General features: G+C 39.4%; 1 protein-coding gene across 1 annotated transcript; it reads left to right on the top strand.

Moving 5' to 3' along the window:
• Nucleotides 1–2,812: 2,812 nt before the first annotated feature.
• SLC18B1 (solute carrier family 18 member B1) lies at nucleotides 2,813–19,966 on the top strand. Its single transcript, XM_058836719.1, has 14 exons — nucleotides 2,813–3,068; nucleotides 3,692–3,831; nucleotides 4,801–4,896; nucleotides 6,528–6,601; nucleotides 7,356–7,503; nucleotides 10,287–10,443; nucleotides 11,931–12,067; nucleotides 13,586–13,687; nucleotides 14,483–14,574; nucleotides 15,721–15,816; nucleotides 16,388–16,462; nucleotides 17,871–17,964; nucleotides 18,066–18,112; nucleotides 18,866–19,966. Exons 1-14 carry the CDS (start codon nucleotides 3,023–3,025, stop codon nucleotides 18,936–18,938), a joined length of 1,377 nt encoding a protein of 458 aa, XP_058692702.1. The 5' UTR covers nucleotides 2,813–3,022; the 3' UTR covers nucleotides 18,939–19,966.
• Nucleotides 19,967–20,149: the final 183 nt, after the last annotated feature.

Raw genomic sequence — 20,149 nt, 5'->3', positions numbered from 1 at the left:
CATGTGCAATAAATAAATGTCATAGGATAGAATTATCTCACTTTCCTTGCAAAACAGAAATGATTTCTCAGTCTTGAGGAAAATCAGGCTGGAAGCCTTCTTGTTCTATATCCACAGAAGTTCTGCTCACCAGCTCAGAGGGGAGAGATGTGTATTTCCAAGTGCCTCCAGATGTAAAAGAGAACAGCCACCCATGTGCAAGAGATACCCATGTCAAATTTCAAGTGCTTGGAGAAATTATGGAGAGATTGTTCCACAGTTTCAGAGAGAGAAAAATCTATGGTATTTCAATATCAATTTGAAATTAACTAAGGCCTTGATTCATAATAACTGAACAAAACAGTTTGCTGGTTTCTGTTGCCTTCCACAGATTTTGCACAAGACGCTAAAAGGATGTGGTTATCATGTGGTCACATTAGAGTAATTTTAAACTATTTCCCAATAGCATTGTGCATCTGCTGACAAAAAAAAAAAAAAAAAAAATTATGAAAATATGCACTAAGGATTTTCTTGATTCCAATGCAAGTCTTTCTAAGATCTCTACAACTAGACAGAGCAATAATAAAGAACATATATTTCTATATGTGCTGAACATTTCATTATGTCACATTTCATTATTTCATATTGGATATCCATGAAGGAAGCTGCTCTTAAAGCAATTGTCCTTCATATGTTGTTACCTTGTGGACATAAGCCATGAATTTGACTCTATGTCTAGCATTTATAGAGAACCAGTGCTCTAAGCCTTGAATTCTACATACAGTTGGGGATCTGAAAGAAAAAATACATGTTATTAAAGTTGTTGTATGTGTGACATAAGCAAGAAAGGCTTGTATGCCTTTAAATTTTTATTTTTTTTTTTTATTATTAGACTTGATAAACTGTTGTAATAAGGCTGGTAACAGGTCCTGGTTCAAAGGTTAGCAAGAATTTGTAGCTGTACTGGTTTCAGCTGGGGTAGTGTTATTTGTCTTCACAGTAGCTGGTGTTGGGTTGTGTTTTGGATTTGTGCTGTAAACAGTGTTGATAAAGCAGGGATGTTTTAGTTTCTGCTGAGCAGTGTTTGCACAGAGCTAAGGCCTTTTCTGCTTCTCAGCCCACTGCAACAGTGAGGGAGCTGGGGATGCACAAGGACCTGGTAGGGGATTCAGCTGAGACAGCTGACCCCAACAGACAACAGGGATATCCCATAGTGTATGGTGTCATGCTCACCATATGTAGAGCTGGGATAAGAAGAAGTGGGGGACATTTGGAGTGATGGCATTTGTCTTCCCAAGTAATGGTTACATGTGATGGAGTCCTGCTTTTCTGCAAATTGCTGAACACCTGCCTGCCCATGGGAACTGGTGAAGAATTTCCTTGTTTTGCTTTGCTTGCATGCATAGCTCTTCTTTCACCAGTTTAACTGTCTTGATCACAATGCATAGGTTCTCTAACTTCTGCTCTTCTGATTCTTTGCCACGTCCCACTGGGAGGGAGTGAATGAGAGAATGTGTGGGGCTGAGTTGCTGGCTGGTATTAAACCACAATGATAGCTTACTAAGAATATGTGAAGAATTAATCAACATGTTATAGCAACAAGTTTCTTTCGACAATAATGAGCAATGCATAAACAAGGAAGTTCACAGCCGTGTTTCATTATTGGAGTCATGTATCCCTGCTACTTCACACACTTCAGACTTCTGTGCACATTGACTGTGGAAATCTGACTCTATGGGCTTTGTTGGGTTACTCATATGTAATTATTAGTGAAAGTAGGACTGGGGTTTGAAAGTAGTTGGAAGATGTGGAGTTAGGAGTCTGGACTGGAAAGAGCAGTTGGAATAAGAACTGTTTCATCTCCTGAAGATAATTTACTTCATCTTCAGCCACAAAAATGAATGCTTTATTCTCTTGCTACAATTTTATTCTTTCTCTATACATTTCTCTTATTCACTCGATTTCTGCCATACTTTGAATATATCATGTTTTTGTTATTATCCTTTTGTGAACTCACTATGACTTGCAAATGCTCTTCCTCTTTCTCCTCTTTCTTTTTCCTTTTTCCTTTTTTTTTTTTTTTTTTTTTTTTTTGTGGAGGGAGTAAGGCTGCTCAAGAGGCAGTATCTATGGAAAGGATTATGTCTTTTTCTGGAGGCAGACAGGAAAAGTTCAAGGCAGTTCTCTTAGGGACTTTTCAACAGCCATAATACATGCCACACAAAATATTCTCAAAGTAGGCTTCAGCAAAAGAACATGTTGCTGTTTTTCTTTGTGGCTGCTAAATTTAAGTCTTCTAATCTTGTGTTAAGAAAGTGGTTCTGCTTTTTCCTGTCATGTAGAATGTGAGATTCTGAAGTGAGGTACATGGCAACATTTGTTCTGAAATGTCCTTTTTAAGCGTCTTAATATTGTAACTGGTGACTAGATGGAATACTGATAGCTTAGTTAGAATAGTGCTTTTAGGATGTAATCACTGTTTTTTCTCTTCAACCAACAGGTGGTCTGTCTCTTATTATGTTTGGAAATTATCCTTAGCTCACACCCCATCTCCTTCCTCACTTTCCTGCCCTGCAGGTAGGACCTTGTGCCAAACACACTGATTATACCACCTCTTCTTCATCTCCAGTTTGAATTTACTCCTGGAGTGTTCACAGCTATTAATTTATTCTTGCGGCAACGCTGTCGTGAAGCCCCTGTATCACGAATCCCGCAACTTCCCGGAGGCTGTGTAACAATCGCAGATCTTGCTTGGTCTACCAATCTTAACAAAGTATCGTGAATGCCGTGAGCCAGGTGTGCATGCCCTGGGCCAGGTGTGCGGCGCACCCCCGCAGCCGGCAGGTTGCCATCGTTCTGCAGCAAGCGCGGCGCTCTCCCGGCCCGTGCGGGCAGTCCCGGCGGCGGCTCTGGGCCCGGGGCGCGGCGGCCGCTCCCCAGGCCGGGCATGCTCAGTGCCGGCGGCGGGGCTGGCGCTGCCCCCGCTGCTCGCTGAGCCCGCGGCCGCTGCCACACGGGCGGCGGGAGGCGCCGCTGCGGCCCCATGGGCAGCCGGGCGGTGGGCGGCGAGGGCAGCGAGCGGCCCCCAGGTGCGAGGCGGGGGCGCCCCGCGTTCCTCCGCCGGCACGGCCCGGGCTGGGGGCAGCGGCTCCCCCGCGGGCGCGGCCGGGCCGGGAGCGGGAGCCCAGGGAGCGGGACGGGTCTCTGGCCGGGCTGTGCCGCTGAGGTGCAGGGATCAGGACGGGTCTCTGGCCGGGCTGTGCCGCTGAGGTGCAGGGAGCAGGACGGGTCTCTGGCCGGGCTGTGCCGCTGAGGCGCAGGGAGCAGGGAGCAGGACGGGTCTCTGGCCGGGCTGTGCCGCTGAGATGCAGGGAGCAGGGAACAGGACGGGTCTCTGGCCGGGCTGTGCCGCTGAGATGCAGGGAACAGGACGGGTCTCTGGCCGGGCTGTGCCGCTGAGGCACAGCCCGCAGGAAGCGGGATGAGAGGGAGCTCCGGCCGCAGCCCCAGCGCCTCCGGGGCGGGCTGAGGAGCGGCTGCTCCGCGGCCAGGTCTGCGCTCGTGCACGGGGCAAAAGGCAGCACGGCTCGACTCCGTTCTCAGAGCCGGGAGGGCACAAGTTCTGTGAGGATTTTAACTTTACAGCCTGGTTTGTAAATTGTTCCCCCTCCCCTTGTAATACTTTGTTATTATTTTTATTTGCTGTTTTTAGATGACAGCGTGTCAGAATCAGTTGGTGAAGAATCAAGACGGTTTACCAGAGAACAGCTTTGTACAATAGTTGCAACAGCTTCTATAAATTTCAGTTCAATGATATGCTACTCAATCCTGGGACCCTTTTTCCCTTCAGAGGTAAACGAACAACTTAGTTACTTAATCTCTTCATTACTTTTTTGCATGTTGAAACCTTTAGAAATATCTTGAACTCCATGGGATGTTTATGGCTGGATGTAAGCTCTGAGTTAAGACTTTTCAATTGTGGGAGCATGATGCTGATGTAGCTACAGTGCATAAAATGGTGACCTGGATCTTGTCCATGGACTAATCTTCCCTACCACTGCAGAGGAGACAGCAAACTAATGAGATGAGATAGAAGTCAAAGTGAATTATTGGAGAAGTGAAATAATTTTTTGCTCAATATTGCATAGTAGTTTTATAAAGCAAAGATTAAACTCTGCCAATGTTCTGACTTGCATTTCTGTGCCCTAGCGACTCAGTGACTTTTTATTTGTAGCTTCCTCTGTTAACTTGTTCTGGGCTATCATTAGCTGTGCTAACTTCCTGACCTAGAAAGAATATTTCAAAGAAATATTCTTTTTGTATAAGTATTTTAAAAGAAATATTATTTTTGTCTAAATAGTCCTATATACTGCTTGTGCCCAAGTGAGTGTATTTGACCAGCTAAATAAGTAAAAAATTGTCTGGTGCTTGTTGTGAGGTGGCATGCCACAGTGAAGATAACAGATATCTCCGTTTACTGCCCTCTCACTGTGCAAGGGATCAAAGTTTTGTAGCTAGTGCCCTTGCTGTGGCACACCAGTCAAAGCCACCTTTGTATAGTCTGGCTGCCTGTTCAGCTGCTAACACAAATTTCCTTTCACTGACAAATTAACATTGCTCTTCCCTTGATGACGTATTAGAAGTGCAACATATCTTTAAATTTTGTTGTTACTTTATTAGCCCATACTGCCTTTGAGAAAAGAAATTGCTTTTTAACTGAATGAATAGACAATTAAAAATAGTTAAATGCGCAAGGCATGAATGTTATCCACCTCAAGAATTTGACTGTCTTTACATATGTCTTTTTGATCTTTTTTGCAGGCAGAAAAAAAAGGTGCCAGTAATACAATTGTTGGCCTGATTTTTGGGTGTTTTGCCTTGTTCAATTTCTTGGCTTCTTTAATATTGGGAAATTATGTGAGTATAATTGAAGCTGCAACTTTTTTTCTGTGATGACACAGGTTGGTACATGAATACAGTTCTGCAAGCCTGAGAAAAGAGATGTCTCTTCAGTAGTGCTCCTGCAATTTTCTGTCTGCAGTAACTGGAGTCTGATCAGTCAGTCTGAATGTGGTCTAAGTCTTGTCAGTACTCTTCTGTTGTTCCGGAGAGTAGCATAGGGCAATGGACATGTAACAGTTCTGATTCTCTGGTTAACTGCTCTGTTTGCTTTAATCTGTGATCAATTCTGCTTTCTATGACGTCCTTTCTCCTCCCCTCCCCAATTTTATTTGTTGCACTTATATATTCAGTTTGCCTTTGGCGTCATTCTTAAGGTGTTTTGTTTTTATTTTGTTTTTTCTTTAGTTAGCTGCACTCTTCTTCTTTTCTGGTATGTTGTCTTTTTTTTTTAACATTTGCTCCTGTTACGAGTCTCTGCTGCTTAACTCCATTTCCCCTTTTTATAGCAATATGAGAGAAATGTCTCCAGTTCTTGTAGTTTGAGCTTTCCCACAGATTCAGGATTTTTCTCATTTTGAAGATATCACAATTAAATTATATAAATATTTGTTTATGTGCTGGAGCACCTCTGTCTATGCATTATTTGCTAGAGCTGCTCAGGATCATTCCCTAGGCCGGGGCTGCTGCAGAGTCAAAATCGTTTCTGTCTTTGGCTGGGCAGCCTCTTTGCTGACCCTGTGGCGAGTGCTTTTCTCTTGTGCTGAGATGGTTCACAAAATGTCACGTAAGTGCCATTACTAAGGCCAAGTCTTGGTGCCTGTAGTGGCATCCAACTATGGCACAAGCCTCACCAAGTGGGGGAGAGAGTGAGTGTGCCATCCTCACTGCAGACACCTGAAGTGAGCATCGAAAGGCTTGGACAGTGCAGCAATCAGAGATCCTGAGGGTTTCAGTGAAACTCAACAACATATGGGCTTTAGTAGTAATGGCTGAAAGGCAGGGACTTTGTTCAGGCCTGAACAAAAAAGGAGCCTGAAATACCTACTGTCCTTAGGGGAAGTTGCAGCATGGAATTAGAAGCTCAGCTGTACTTTGCTGTGGGATTGAGTTTGCTTTATGGCATGCCTCCTGTCATCCTTCATTCTGGTGAGAGAGTGAAATGAAGTAAGGTGGGGTCCTTCCCTGGTGATGAATGGGGCAGCCTGAAAGTACCATGCTTCCCATGCCAAAGCTTTGTGCTGTTAAGGGTTGTCATAAATATGCTTAAAAATCAGCTTGCATTGACTCTCACTAGCTATACATGACGGGTATTGCTGGCCTTGTCTCAGTGTTAATGCTGGAGGGGAGGTTTGGAAACAAACTTTCTGCTTGTTTATAATGAGGAATGCTGCTGTAACCTGCTGCTCTACAGAGGCTGCAGCATTGTCTTACCTTTCTAAATCTGGGTTAAGTCACTTAACTGTTCAGAGTATTTTTAGGTTCATTATTTAATGAAGGCACACCAGCAGAAGCAGTGTTTCCCAATCTTTTAGCTACAGGTGCTATAAAGTTCTCATAATTTTTTGATTTCTTAGCAGTACCTTACATTGAAAATTTTTGATCTTTCCTTGAAATACTAACATGTAAAAATGGTATTTAATTTACAGCTTTCACAAATTGGAGCAAAATTCATGTTTGTGGCAGGGATGTTTGTTTCAGGATGTGTGACCATTCTGTTTGGGTAAGTAATTTCTGTTGCTTGGTTTTGTTGCATTTGTCTTCTGACCATTTTCATCCATATGAAAAAGATAGACACAAAACAAAAGTAGAAACTCTTGGGCATCTTTTGTGTGTTGGTTAGGTCATCTAACTTGTATCTTTAATTTTTATCTACCTCTTGTAAAGCAGAATGAACATTTCTCCCTTTCACTAGGTTTCAAAGTCTGTTTACTACTTTGAAAGCAGACGAGGTAGGTTCTGTCTATTTCAGTAGTAGCTGGTGGACGGTGAGAAGTCTGTCAAAGCACAGCAATCGGAAAACTATTTCTGCATAATGTTTTAATTATTGTTTCCTTTAAAATATTGGGCTGGCAGGTGGAGAGGCTAAGTCATTAGTTTTAGAAAAATAAATGCTTTATTAACAATGAAGGAATCTCTTATTAGTTAGTTCTAGCACATTTCATCAGACTCCTTGCACAGGTGCTTGGAAAAGCTATGAAATACAACAAAGTGGCATTGGAGTTTTTCACAAGTTACAGTTTTCATGCTATTTTCACTGCCAAGCAATGGAGAAAAGAAGAAAGCTGTCAGAAATAGTTTGGTAGAGTTTGAATGATTTCACAGATGTGGTTCAAAGATAAGTGGCAATAGAAAGCATTGAGTGTCTTGTAACTGTGTCTTTTAATGAGCAAGAAATGATGCGCAAGGGCCTTTAGTAGATGGCTTCTTCCATCCTGAGAGAGGTCCAATTTACAGTTGGGATTTTTCTTTTCCAGAATGCTCGACAAGGTGCCAAGTGGACCAATGTTCATCAGTTTCTGCTTTTTAGTAAGAGCAATGGATGCAATAAGCTTTGCAGCAGCAATTACAGCATCGTTCTCAATCCTTGCAAAGGCATTTCCCACTAATATAGCTACTGTCCTGGTAAGTTCAGAAAGCAGTGTTACAACTGAGTACCAGCAACATGACAAATTGCCAATGGGCAGCCTAAAATCAGGAGGAGAGAATCTGTTGTCTCATATGCAGGCTTATTTGAAATCATCACATAATGTTTGTTTGTGGTCTAGAATCACAATCATAGAATCAGTTTAGACCTAGCATAATTCTGGTTAGATATAAATTAAGCAGTTTGTATTAGTTGCTTGTCCTTTGAAGACAACTGAACATTAGTGGCAGTAGTTGTCACTTCAGTGAAAATCAAAACAAAATACTAATAAAATACTAGTATAGCTTTTAGTGACTACTTCTACCTGGATAGTAAGGATCCATGTGAATTGATTAACAAAATGGTAAATTAATTCAAATAGTGTTGATTTAAATGACTGAAAGATGCAAAACTGAAACAATTTTGGCTTAATTTTTCCAATCTGTTGATAAAAGTTATGTATAAAAGATAAGTGCTAGAATTTCTAGAAATCTTGAGGGCAGTATTTCTGATCATCAACAATTCATCTCAACCAGAGATATTACCCATTTTCAGCTGGGGTTTTAAGGTGTTAAAGAAAAGTTTTGTGTTTAATAAAATGATGCTTTCTCTATCTGTCAATACATTCTGGTTTTCAGTTCAAATATATTCTGTTAGAAATAGCTGGGTTAAATTTTAATAAGTGAACAAATGTTGAGAACTTATTTAAGATCATTAAATAAAATCAGAAAAGTTGCTGCTTTTATTAATATTGCTGTTAAGCTGTTTCATTACGTCTATAGATAAACATATACCTATATGTCTTTCTAACTAGAAAAAACCTACTAAGTTGTATCAGCAGTGATTAGCTGACCTTTTCATTGGAGAGCAACTTATATATTGTAATTATGTATTGCATTTATTTAGTCAATAAGGTTAAGGTTTCCTGTTTGTAAATTTCAAAGCATAACCTAAATAGGTAAGTAAAGTAAAGTTGACTTAAAGGGACTTAGTTACCCATTTTATAATCAGAATTGAAAAGAAAAGAAATTCTGTTATGGCAGCACAGTAACCACAATGCATGGCTGAAAGCACTATATGGTGGTGAAGGTCATCTCAAGACCAGAACCAGAAATGCTACACAGCTGTGGCTTGGTATCTACCTTTGTTTAAAATCTAGACAGGTTGCTGTAAAAAGACAGATGACTTCTAAATGTTTGTCTTTTTTACAATATTGTGTATGCTGGTGTATTGTTCTGCATGAGAATAAAACCTCTTCATATTTATTCATGTAGATTTAAATCTTAGATGTCCTTAAATGGACATGATGGAGAGTTCTTGTTACTGTGAGCTCTGAGGCAGGTGGCAGAAGAAAGCTGATTGTTTGAGCAAGGTGCATCCTTGGGTAAAATTGAAGCCTGAAGGAGTGGATGAGGCTTTTTTAGCCTTGCTCTGTATTTTCCTTCTTGATAGTGATAGATGCTGAAAACTTATCACTTTGTTACCAGTTTTCAGCCTTCCTTTTACTTGTTGGGTACCCTAGAGGGTATATGGGGAAGTTATTAAATATAGACACATTAGCCTTGTTGAAGTGGGAAGTTGAGCATATGTCAATGTGATCCCTCTGTGGGAGGAGGTATGGACTTCAGAACATAATCATCCTCACTTCTCTTACAGTGTCCCCACTTCATTAACTTAGAAGGGTTAAATTATGTGCAGCCCCAAATCATGTAAATTATTTGAACCAATGTCTCACAAAACAAATAATTTTTATGGTTGGTGAGCAACAAAAGTGAAAGCATCATCTGGATGCAATGTTAAAGACCATTCCACATAGTCATAGTTTTTCAGAATGTGTCAAGTTTATCTGAAAATTTTGTAACTTACTAGTTGCATGTTGTTACTAGTTATTTTCTTTGCTAGGAAGAAAAAGGTTGTGACTCCAGACTGACCTAGGGTAAAGAACTTGGCTTTTGCTGACTCTGCCTGTTTTCAGGTCATTTGACTACTCTGACTTGTATCAGTAAAATTAAAGATGGGGATGATTCCCTAGCGTATCTTTCTGGGTTCTGGAAGTATCAAAACTTTTATCTGTAAGCAGTTATTAGCACCAGCTTTTACTGGTGGTCTAAGCATTGATTAATCAAGTGTTGAGGCAGATGTTGACAGTGATGACTATGATGTTTTAGCACAAGATGTATCTGTATTACTGTCCTTTTACAAATTCATATCTTATAAGAGATACCAGATTATTAAATTATATCCAAAAAAATCTGAGTTGTCCCCATTGCAGTTCCATTATTTTTTTCCTACCCCTAGGGAGTGGGTCCAACAGGTGTTTATGGAGAGAAAGCTTTAATTTGGCACATGTGGTTTATCCCATGAGATAATGACCCATCTGAGTAGGTTTGTTTCGATCCTTTCCCTCAGTGTAATGGCAGGTGGGAGAGGTGATCCCTTCAGCCTGAGTTGTCCTGTGGATGCTTTCTGCCACTGGAGTATTTGTCTTTCCTCAAGACTGCGATCTGTTGGGTGACAGCAGAGTTGTGAATGCTGCTGTACAGGTGGTTCTCTATAGTGACGCAAAAGAGGTCATAACTGTCAGACACATAAATGTGGAATTCCTTATGCTATCCCATCCTGTGAAGGTCACTGCTAGCTCTTGTTCTAGCAATGCAGTGTCTTGCTTTTGACTACTCTGGATGTGTTGTGCTGCTTGTCAGACACATGGCTTGCTTTGTATTGTTGCATTGTATTTTCTTAACATACCGACTTCCTTTCTGCTTGCTTTTTCATCCTTTAGGGCAGCCTTGAAATTTTTACAGGACTTGGACTGGTGCTGGGCCCACCTTTGGGTGGCTTTTTGTATCAATCATTTGGTTATGAGGTCCCTTTCATCACGCTGGGATGCATAGTGTTGGCTTTGGTGCCTGTGAATATGTGCATATTGCCAAAATATGGTAAGCATCCTTCTACCTGCTTCCTTCACTCTCCTTAACTTCTTATGTACTTAAGTGTCTTTAAAAAAGTGTCACCTTCTGGAGTCTGATCCAAGTCAGAGGGCAAAACTCCAGTTGAATTAACTGATCATCTTGGTCAGGCCCATATTTAATGATCCCCTAAATTAATGAGATGGCCTGGAATTTAATACAACTCCTCATGCCCATTTCTGCAAACACTAGGAACTCTGTATGGAAGTGAACTTGGATATGTTTTTATTTTCTTTTGTCTTAGATCCAGGGCTTGTAAAGGACCAGTTGTATCTGCTTCCTAGAGGTTTGTCATTGCAGCCAGTTGAAGAAAAGCTGAAGGCAGATTTTGCCTAAAACACAGAAGTCAACGTGTTTGAGGAGTTAACAGTGGAGGGGAAAACTAATTATAGGGAAAAAACTAAGTGTTTATTTGTACTGAGTAATGCAGGATCTGATTAACATGAAAGAATGTTAACAAAAGAGGGGTTTAAAGAAGTGATGGAGGTCATATAAATTTATTAAATTTTAGATGATCCTGCTTGGACAAAAAACTAGCTTGAAGATAAATTCTCATGCAAGCCCATAATTGTAAGGTTGCAATTCTGTTATTCTTTTCTAGAAGAAAAAAAAGCTAGTAACTTTGAAAGGCTTTTTTAATATTTTTTTTTTTATCCTTTAGTATGAAAACCATGGAGAATAACTTCAAGTGTATTGGCTTTTAGAAGAAACTAACAATGCTAAACCATGTGTTGCTACTGCTGACTTTCCCCCTGACCTCCCCAAGCTCTGAAATTGTCATGACATTGCTGCCAGTTTGGAAAAATGTTACATAAATGTTAACTCTGAGCTGGTGGATGCTAATGCTTGAACTTATAGTTCTTTGTATACTTTGAGACCACATTCAGGTATTACAGGGGAAACACCATCAGGAAGTGGGCCTGACTTAAAATTCCTGCATAACCGTGACATCTGAAAGAAGTTTCCTGGAGTACAAATTGAACATGTTGGAATTCAATTAGTTGCTTAAAAGCCTGGATAGATCTCAATCAATAAATAGCAATCTTTTTATCTTACTCTCAAAGCATGTTTCTTTTATTTGCTATGAATTGTTCATATACATGTTCATGTATCAAGCTGTGACATATCTATGAGGATTTCATTGTATAACTACTAGCAAAGAAGCAAATGCTTTTTTTGCATAGTTGGAGTAATACATGCTGTAGTTCTTTTCAAGTTGGGGATTTGCAGTGTTTGAATCTAAATTGTGCACTTTTCTTCACTTATCGAATTTTGTTTTTCACTATAAATATAGTATAGCACATAATAATCAACTATTGACTTTCATCTGTTGTGCAACCAGGAGTAAGAGGAATAAAGAATGGGAAATACCATTTCTTTTCTAAAGCAAGAAGATAAATCATGAGCTTATGCTGCTGAAAATAATGCAGTTTCCCCCCTTTCTTCTACTGAAACAGATTCAACTCCTAGGAAGGAGTCCTTTCGGAAGCTCATTCTTCTGCCAAAAGTCATAATACTCTGTCTCACTATATTTTCTCTAAGTGCGTGCTTGGGCTTTTTGGATCCCACAATGTCTCTATTTATCCTAAAGAAGGTAAGTCCTGCTAACATGCAGTGAAGTCTTGACTTAATAAATAGTAAGTAACTGCTTATAAATGCTAGTATCTGTAACAAAATTGAGCTTTGTCCAGTTAACACTGCTTTAATTGTCAGTTGTATGAATTCCAAATACCTTGATTTCCACAGTACCGGTAAGTCAGTATCCATTGCACCATCTCTTCCTGCTGGGTCTTGATAACTTTGAGAATGAAGAAATGTAAGGCCTTTTAAAATGGGCTTTCTCCACTGAAATGTCTTTCAGCTGCTAACACTGTCTCTGAATTGGGCTTGGAAACTGCTTTTGTGAAAAAGGGACTTTTTCTTCCTTCCTGAAATCAAATTCTTGAAAGCTGCTGGAGTCACTGACAGTGTTATATTTCTTGATGTGAACCCCTTTAAGATTCTGTTCCTAGGTGAAATTAAGCAATGGTCTTTGAGGGCTTTATTTATGAACTGTTTTTCCAAGGGGTAGTGTTTCACAGATGGCTGTTACTTTTTGTCTGCCTAGTCTCTACTTTGAGCACTTGTCCAGGATGGAGGGGAATTGTTGCTAACCTCTTTCATTGCTGGAGATGTGAATGTACATCTTCCATCTCCCAGGAGGGATCTGAAATTATCCCCCTGTAGAATCTGTGTGTTTCTATGGCTTTTCTGCTTTCCCTCTGCTCTGTGCTGGCAGATACTTGCTGTGAAAGGGCTGTGGCCCTATTAGCAGGTATTCTAACCACTAAATTAGGGTTATTATCATGTATTTGCATATGAAAAGGAAACAGTGAATATTTATATAGCCTATACCATACGAAACATCTTAGAATACCTTCTCTTAGTTAGGGCACTTATTTGAGAAACTAAGATGCTTTGGATTCATTACACATTTTGTTTCAATGCAGAAACATGTATCTGTATTAGGAAAATGTGGGCTTCAGGGTGTTAGCAAAAAACCTCTTATTCCTTCTCCTAAAAATCATCCTTTGGTTGACAAGTTGGAGTTGAGTTTTACGGCACTACTTACTTTTAAGATGTGCTGATTAACAGTGGATGAATACAGTACTTAGGCTTTTCTAATGCAAATAAAACTAAAGATTAAAGAGGTAGAGGCTAAATCCATTGAAATTCTAGTGTCTGAGGTGTTTGTTTCAAGTGTGTCAGATTGTAATGCTAGAATCCAGTGTTCAGTGTAGGGGACATAGCATTATGTTTCCTCTTGACCTTATTTAGGCTTCATATGAGTACAGTTGTGTCAGGTGCTTTCATCACTCTGTACTTAAACAATGTTGGTGGAAGCAATGAAACTGAAGCTCTTCTTCAAATATTTGAAATCATGCACTGATGAACAGAAATCATCTGTCATTAGTGGATGATTTCAAATACTTGAAAAAAGCTCTGTATGGTATCAGTAAAATACTTGAAATTGCGCATTTCGGTATTTTGACTTAATATATAATTCTTGGATTGTCCTTCAATGTATGTAGCATATATGGTTTGTCTTTTTGTTTTGTCTTCCTTTCCATAGTTCAAACTCTCAGCTGGTTATGTGGGTTTGGTGTTCCTTGGTTTGGCACTCTCATACTCCCTGTCTTCTCCCCTCCTTGGACTCCTAAGCGACAAACTGCCGGTGAGTCCTACCATGGGGTGTGTGTGTGTGTGTGTGTGTGTGTGTGTGTGCAGGGTTATTAAAGCACTCCATTCATTTGTTTAAAGGTGGGGACAATGGATGAAGCAAAGGTTGTAGCCCTGGTCTTGTAAAGGGATCTGCCTTTCAAGACCTTGCAAATGCATCCATTGCTGCCACATGGGAGATTGCTTTTGCGAGATCCCGGATAATTTAAGAATGTCCAAGTCAGTAAAGGAAATTGGACGAGCAGCTGAAGTGTGCTGAGCTTTTCTAGTGGACTAAACACAATCTTTTTCCAAGCAATATGGAATAGAGAGTGGGAAAATATGTCCCAGTTATCCATGCTTTTAACCACATCTAATTTTACTAGCTTTTGAGGAGTAATGATGTTCTGGTTAGCTGTATTGACTGTATTGACTCTTAAAAAGTGTAATATCCTGATTAGATCAGCATAGTGGGCTGCCTATTTTTTAGCCTGTTTTCTGACACTTCTTTCCTGACACAAACAAGTAATGTTGTTTGCACATGAGAATTACATAGAATCATAGAACGGGTTGGAGGAAACTTAAAAGATCATCATGAAGTGCTACAGGGTGCTTCGAATATTAAGGAAGACTAAGACCTAAAATATTTTGCTAACTGAGAAGGACCATTCCTCAGTATCCTGAAATCTCTGTACTAAGCCACTGCTGCCAGTGATTGCATCTGGGGTGAGGAAACAATAATTTATTGTTTCTTGATGTATATGACAAATTCCAAATTTTAAATTGCATTGCTTTTCCATTTCTTACACAGTACATCAGGAAGTGGCTGCTGATATTTGGAGGCTTAATGACAGCAGTGTGCTTTTTCATGCTAGGACCTGCTCCTGTACTGCACATTGAAAGGTACTGCCTCTACCTAAGCCTGTCCAGTCATACGATGTTTTCAACCATAGTCATGTATGTCCGTAAGTCTGTAATTAGCAGCTCTAACCATGAAAAGGATTTGGTTTTTAACTTCTACCTTTGACCGTGAAACATGGGGTTTTTTTGATGTGTAGTATGAGACTGTGAATGTAAAGCAGTGAAAGCATCTGAAAATGGAGATTTTACAGCTTCATAAAATAGATCCTTTGCTTTTTGCTGCTGCTGTGTTCATATTAATATGTATGGTAGGAAGAATGTTGCATTTTATTTTCCTTCACTCACATTTTGTGCCATTTCCAGTTCAACAAAACAAAGTTCTCATTTTATCTTATTTTCCAAATTTTTCTATTTCATCGGTGTTTTTAAACTAAGGGGTTTATTTGCATGGCTGCAGCAGTGCTGATTTTACTTTTCTCTGTGTATAGCCTACTGAGAAAAGTGACAGATTATAGCTTTGTTATCACTAGCAAAGTAATGACAATGTCTGTTGCACCTGAATGCTGTAATGTCATATTTCTCAAGTTAATTCACAGCAAAACACAGCAAATTACATTTACAAAACAACTCCACAATCCTTTTGTCCTAGGTTAGATACTCTATTAAAATAATAATAGGCTTGTTAATCATAGAACTCCTCCAAGGTTGCTAATTTTTAAATATCGTAGATTTTAAACTGTTGCCGTTTCAAATTTAGATTATAGATTTGAGCTGTGGAGAAAAATAAATTAGTAAAGTCTTCAAAATTCTTTAGCTAAGTCTATTTGGTTGTAATATATTAGGCTACAAAATTTTAATTTCAAAATCCTTCACTTCTGCAACAAACCACGTCTGGTGCTTGCACACAGGCGTTGCTCAGTTAACCTCACCTGTCTACTTCTTCCCTAAATGCACCTCATAAAATTAACTGCATTTGGTAAGAAAATAATATAATTTGAGCACAACTTTTTCATATTATTTTACAAAGTCTTTTTTCTAAAGCATAGAACTGGATTTTTCAAGTTTTAGTATTGGCTTCAAGACACATAGTTTACTGATCAGACAGGGAGAGCTGATAAAACAGCCTTCAGTCAAATGGAGTCCCTATTGGAAAGAGCAGCTAATTTCTTGTAAATGCTTCTCTTTCAGTCAGCTGTGGATGTTTGTCCTAGTGTTGGTTTTGGTTGGCTTTTCCCTTGGCATGAGTGCTATCCCAGTGTTTCCAGAGATCCTGCAATGTGCATAGTAAGTAACTCAGCCCAACCCTTTCATGTTACTGACACTAGGAACCTGCAACTGCTTTTCAGGGGTGAATATGAAGTGTGGCTTTATTGCCACTTTTTGAGGCAAAGGTATATAGTAACACTTAAATACTTGCACTACGCTATTGTCTTAGTTTTTTCTGACTGAGCACCCCAGTCATTATCCTTCTAGTATAACTTTGTAAATGCATACCTCAGTAAGGACCTAGATGTGTCTTGAGTTACTCTTATTAGTATGTTCATTTTGGAACAAGGTGTTTGCTTCTAAAAAGCCACCTGTCACAGTTTCATATTTGCCATATGAAACATGGGGAATTGCTGTGATGGTGTGATCTTACTAGGCAGAAATCAGAGATGAGGAGTAGCACTGAAATCCTCCAGAGAGGCTGCAGAGAAGAAAGTACTGGGTAAACAGACGTTCTGCTGTACACTTTTGCTTGTTAACTATTTATGTGGTGTGAAAATTAAAAGGAGAAGAAAAAGTCTGTAGGGAAAGGCTAAAGACTGAGATACAGTTTGTATTGTACTACTCTAACTGGTCTGTCTTTCTGCAGTGAGAATGGATTTGAAGAAGGTCTGAGTCTTCTGGGACTGGTGTCTGGGCTCTTCAATGCTATGTGGTCCCTTGGGTAAGTGTACCCCTTTTTGTAAGCTATGAGAGTTCAGCTGTTCCACACTACTGACACATGGAAACCTGGCTGTTAATGTGTTGACCTTGATTCAAAAGTTTCTTGCTTGACAGGTGCCTGATAGGCATGTTAAAACAAAGCTTTTTACCCAAGAAAAGGTAAAACTTCTTCTGACAATTCTCTGAACTTTCTTGAAACATATTGCTCTGCATATCAAAAAACTGCAGTGATTAAAGTGGATGTTAGCTTGCACTTCTGTGTGGTCATTTTTCTTTTCACTGTAATATCTAATGCTCAATACAGACAGATGTGGACCGTAATTCTTTACAAGGCTAAGTCCATTCAGATGGAGTGAGCTAGATATCTGCTCCTGACTAATTCTGTTTTCCTTTTCCCACATTTCTTCCTTTTGTCTGGGATAGTTTAAGATAGAATCTTCTTTTTAAGCCACAGCAATTCTTCAAGGTCTATGTTTGTATAGCTTAGCAGAGTGTGCCTATAACTCTATATAGTGTGTTTATAACTCAGGGTCATCATTCCAGAAATAAGTGAAAGGTGCTACTGGTTGAGTGACTGTTCAGAGCTGTCACTCAATGGGAAGTGACAGCACCCCTACTGGCAGCCACTTACAGGATATTTTAACTTGTAGTCCTCGGTGGCTGCAGGTATGTTTCAGTGGCACAGATCTGCACCATTTTTTTTCCAAGATACAGCTGTCTAGCAGTCCTATTTATTTGGTATAGGGTTCAGTACAGTCACAGGTAGTATAAAGTTAGCAAACCACAGGTTTATGCTGCTATGAAGCCTGGTTTTATAATGTAACTTCTCTAGTTCTATGCAGTTTTGTCCCTTTCTGTTGTGAGAGACCATATAATGTAAGACCTTTCATAAAGAGACAGAAGGTGCATAACCTTTATAACCTGCATTTTTAGACAGGCATAAAGGTGCAGGGCAGTTACACACAGCTCAACCTTGCAGTGACCATGTCTGTCACATTGTGCTTCCCCACTTGCTTATATTTATCAGACCTTTGTCTTGAAGTTTAGAAACTTTGTGTCTTGAGGGATGTGACTTTGAATTTCTCTTATGATAGAATTGATCAGTGTAGATGTTTTCTTAGAGCATGGTTCTTAATGGGATCTTTCTACTAAAAAAGACTGCAATCAGCTTTCTGATGCGGATCCTATTTCCAGATGAGAAGGTAATTAGATTTATTGGGGCCTTGGCAAACAACAAATTCATACTTTTTGTGGATTTTAGGAAAGTTAGGTCAGTGGAAGAAAATCTCTTTGTTGTCAAAGGTAACAGTCTATGAAAGAAGGCCACAAAACCCAATAAAACAGTTCTCTGAGAATATGTTTTGTTCTTTCTGCTTGGGATGCCAATGCCTGATTTTGATTTGATGCAGGGCATTTGTAGGTCCAATTCTGGGAGGATTTCTAAATGAAGAGCTGGGTTTTGAATGGGCTGCAGCCATCCAAGGAGGATGGCCACTGTTAAGTGTAAGTAATTACACTTTTTTAAAAAAAAATCTATTGCAGTTATGAGCTATTGCATAAGGTTGTTATAATTACTACAATTGTAACTGGCTGTTTCTTCAAAGGGTCTTGCAACTGTATTATTTTACATCATTGAGGCAACAAGGAAAAGGTAAGCTATTTATATGAGGTATTTATTCTTTACTTTCCTTACAATCATATAAAGCAAATCTTTGAAATCTGTGCTTGCATTTTTTCCTCACTACCAACCTAATAATGAATGATGAGCATGAAAACATTGCTTAAATAATTTGTCTGTATGGTTTCCTAAATCCCTACTGACCTAAACGATGAGCTAAACCAGACAATGTCTATTCTATACAAGCAGCAGGACCATGGCATTGATGAGAAAACCCTAGGAGGGTGTCTGTGAGCTGGAATTGGTTGGATGGTCACTTGCAGAGAGCAGTGGTCAATGGCTCAACGTCTAGACATGGACTAGTGACGAGTGGTGTGCCTCAGGGGTCTGACTTGGGACTCATGCTGTGTAGTATCCTCACCAACAACTAAAAGATAGATTCAGACTAGATATGAGGAAAAAAATTTTACCATAAGGGTAGTGAATGGAAACATTCAGGCCCAGGGTGGACATGACTGAGCAACTGGATGTAGTTTAAGATGTTCCTACCCATGGTAGGGTAGCAGGACTAGCTGACCTTTAAAGGTCCCTTTCAATCTGAACCATTGCATGATCATGGGAATGAACAGTGCATGGTTCTGTGCAGTAGCAGGGAACCAAACCCAGTGATCCTTGTAGCTCTTTGCATGTAATGTGCTTTTTTGCCTGTTATATTGGTATCATATAGAAGTATCTAGAGAATATAAAATTGTGTTGTCTCTCCTGTTCTCTTCCTTATGCAAACAGTTCCAGTTCCAGCCTGCAAAATCCTCCTGGTGATAATGAAGAAAGAACTCGTCTAATGGGCAATGAAACATAGCCAGACATACTTTGAATTCTCTGTTTGCTGTTGTGGTTTAACCTAGTATTGAGGTGACTGGCCTTAACAGTGCTTCATTATTCTGGAGCTGGGACATGATCCCTTAGTGACCAACCAGTTATGGTTTAATTGTAGAGGCATTACTATTTTGAAACACTAAACACTGACTGCCTTTCCTTTGAAAGTTCTCCTAAATGATGAGTAACCCACAGCTGTCAGCCTGTTTAATTGTGTTCCATGTACAGTGCACCACTGTATGTGAAAAGATGTTGTTTTCAAATGTCTGTTCCATAATTGTATGTGCTGTGCATTATTCTTGGGTAAAGCTACTATTTTGCTACCGTGATTTTCTGTACTTTTTTAAAGGAAGTTCATTATCTTGTAAAAACAGAATTTGAAATTATAAAGGACTAAGCACAATATTGTTATCAATAAAGCAACTTTTTTCCTAAGTTTTTTTAAATTTTCTTAGACAACAAGGGTCTAAAATACTTTTTGTCTACTAGCACTTGTGTTGTCTTGTGAGTGCCTGAAAATGAGATGCAAAAATAATGAGAATTTGCCATGTCTGCACAGAAAAACCTGATCTTCAGTCCTGGGGGAGATTTGGCGTCTGGTGTATACATTGATATACATACACAAAAGATAAATGCATGTTTGTATTATATATGAAGATTCAGCTTGGTGATTGTGAGATTTATTTTGCTAATAAATGCTACCTGGAATGTTTTCACTAATTGCTTCTGCAACAGCAAATCTATTGGCAGTCTAGGGCTCCTATGGGAAAAAACCAAAAACATTTCCTCACCTCTTCCAGATGCTCAGCTAAATATATCCAAGGGTAACTGAGGCAAGGACACTCACACTAGATTTCTTTACTTTGGTTGCGGCAAAAGTATTTTAATTTATCATTGAGCTGGTTTAATTTATCTTTAATTTATTTTTTTAGCTGGTTTTAATTTATCATTGATACTGGTTTATAGAAGGGGGTTCTCTGTGGTGGCTTTTTTCCTACAAATAAATGCTCTGTCCTAGCAACTTCCAGTCAGTTTCTTTTGTGAATAGGTCCTGGATTTTACAAAAGAAATATTTCTTTCTCTGCCAGAGCTCTTTTGAACTTTAACGTTTGAACTTTAATTATTTTGAACTTCTTTTCCTTAGAAAGAACAACTGCTGCAGTAGCCAAATGAGCTGTGAAACTTCAGGGTACC

This window comes from Poecile atricapillus, chromosome 3, assembly GCF_030490865.1.
Source record: "Poecile atricapillus isolate bPoeAtr1 chromosome 3, bPoeAtr1.hap1, whole genome shotgun sequence".
Taxonomy (NCBI): domain Eukaryota; kingdom Metazoa; phylum Chordata; class Aves; order Passeriformes; family Paridae; genus Poecile; species Poecile atricapillus.
Note: the sequence above shows the minus strand (reverse complement) of the source record. Positions and strands in the feature narration are given on the sequence as shown.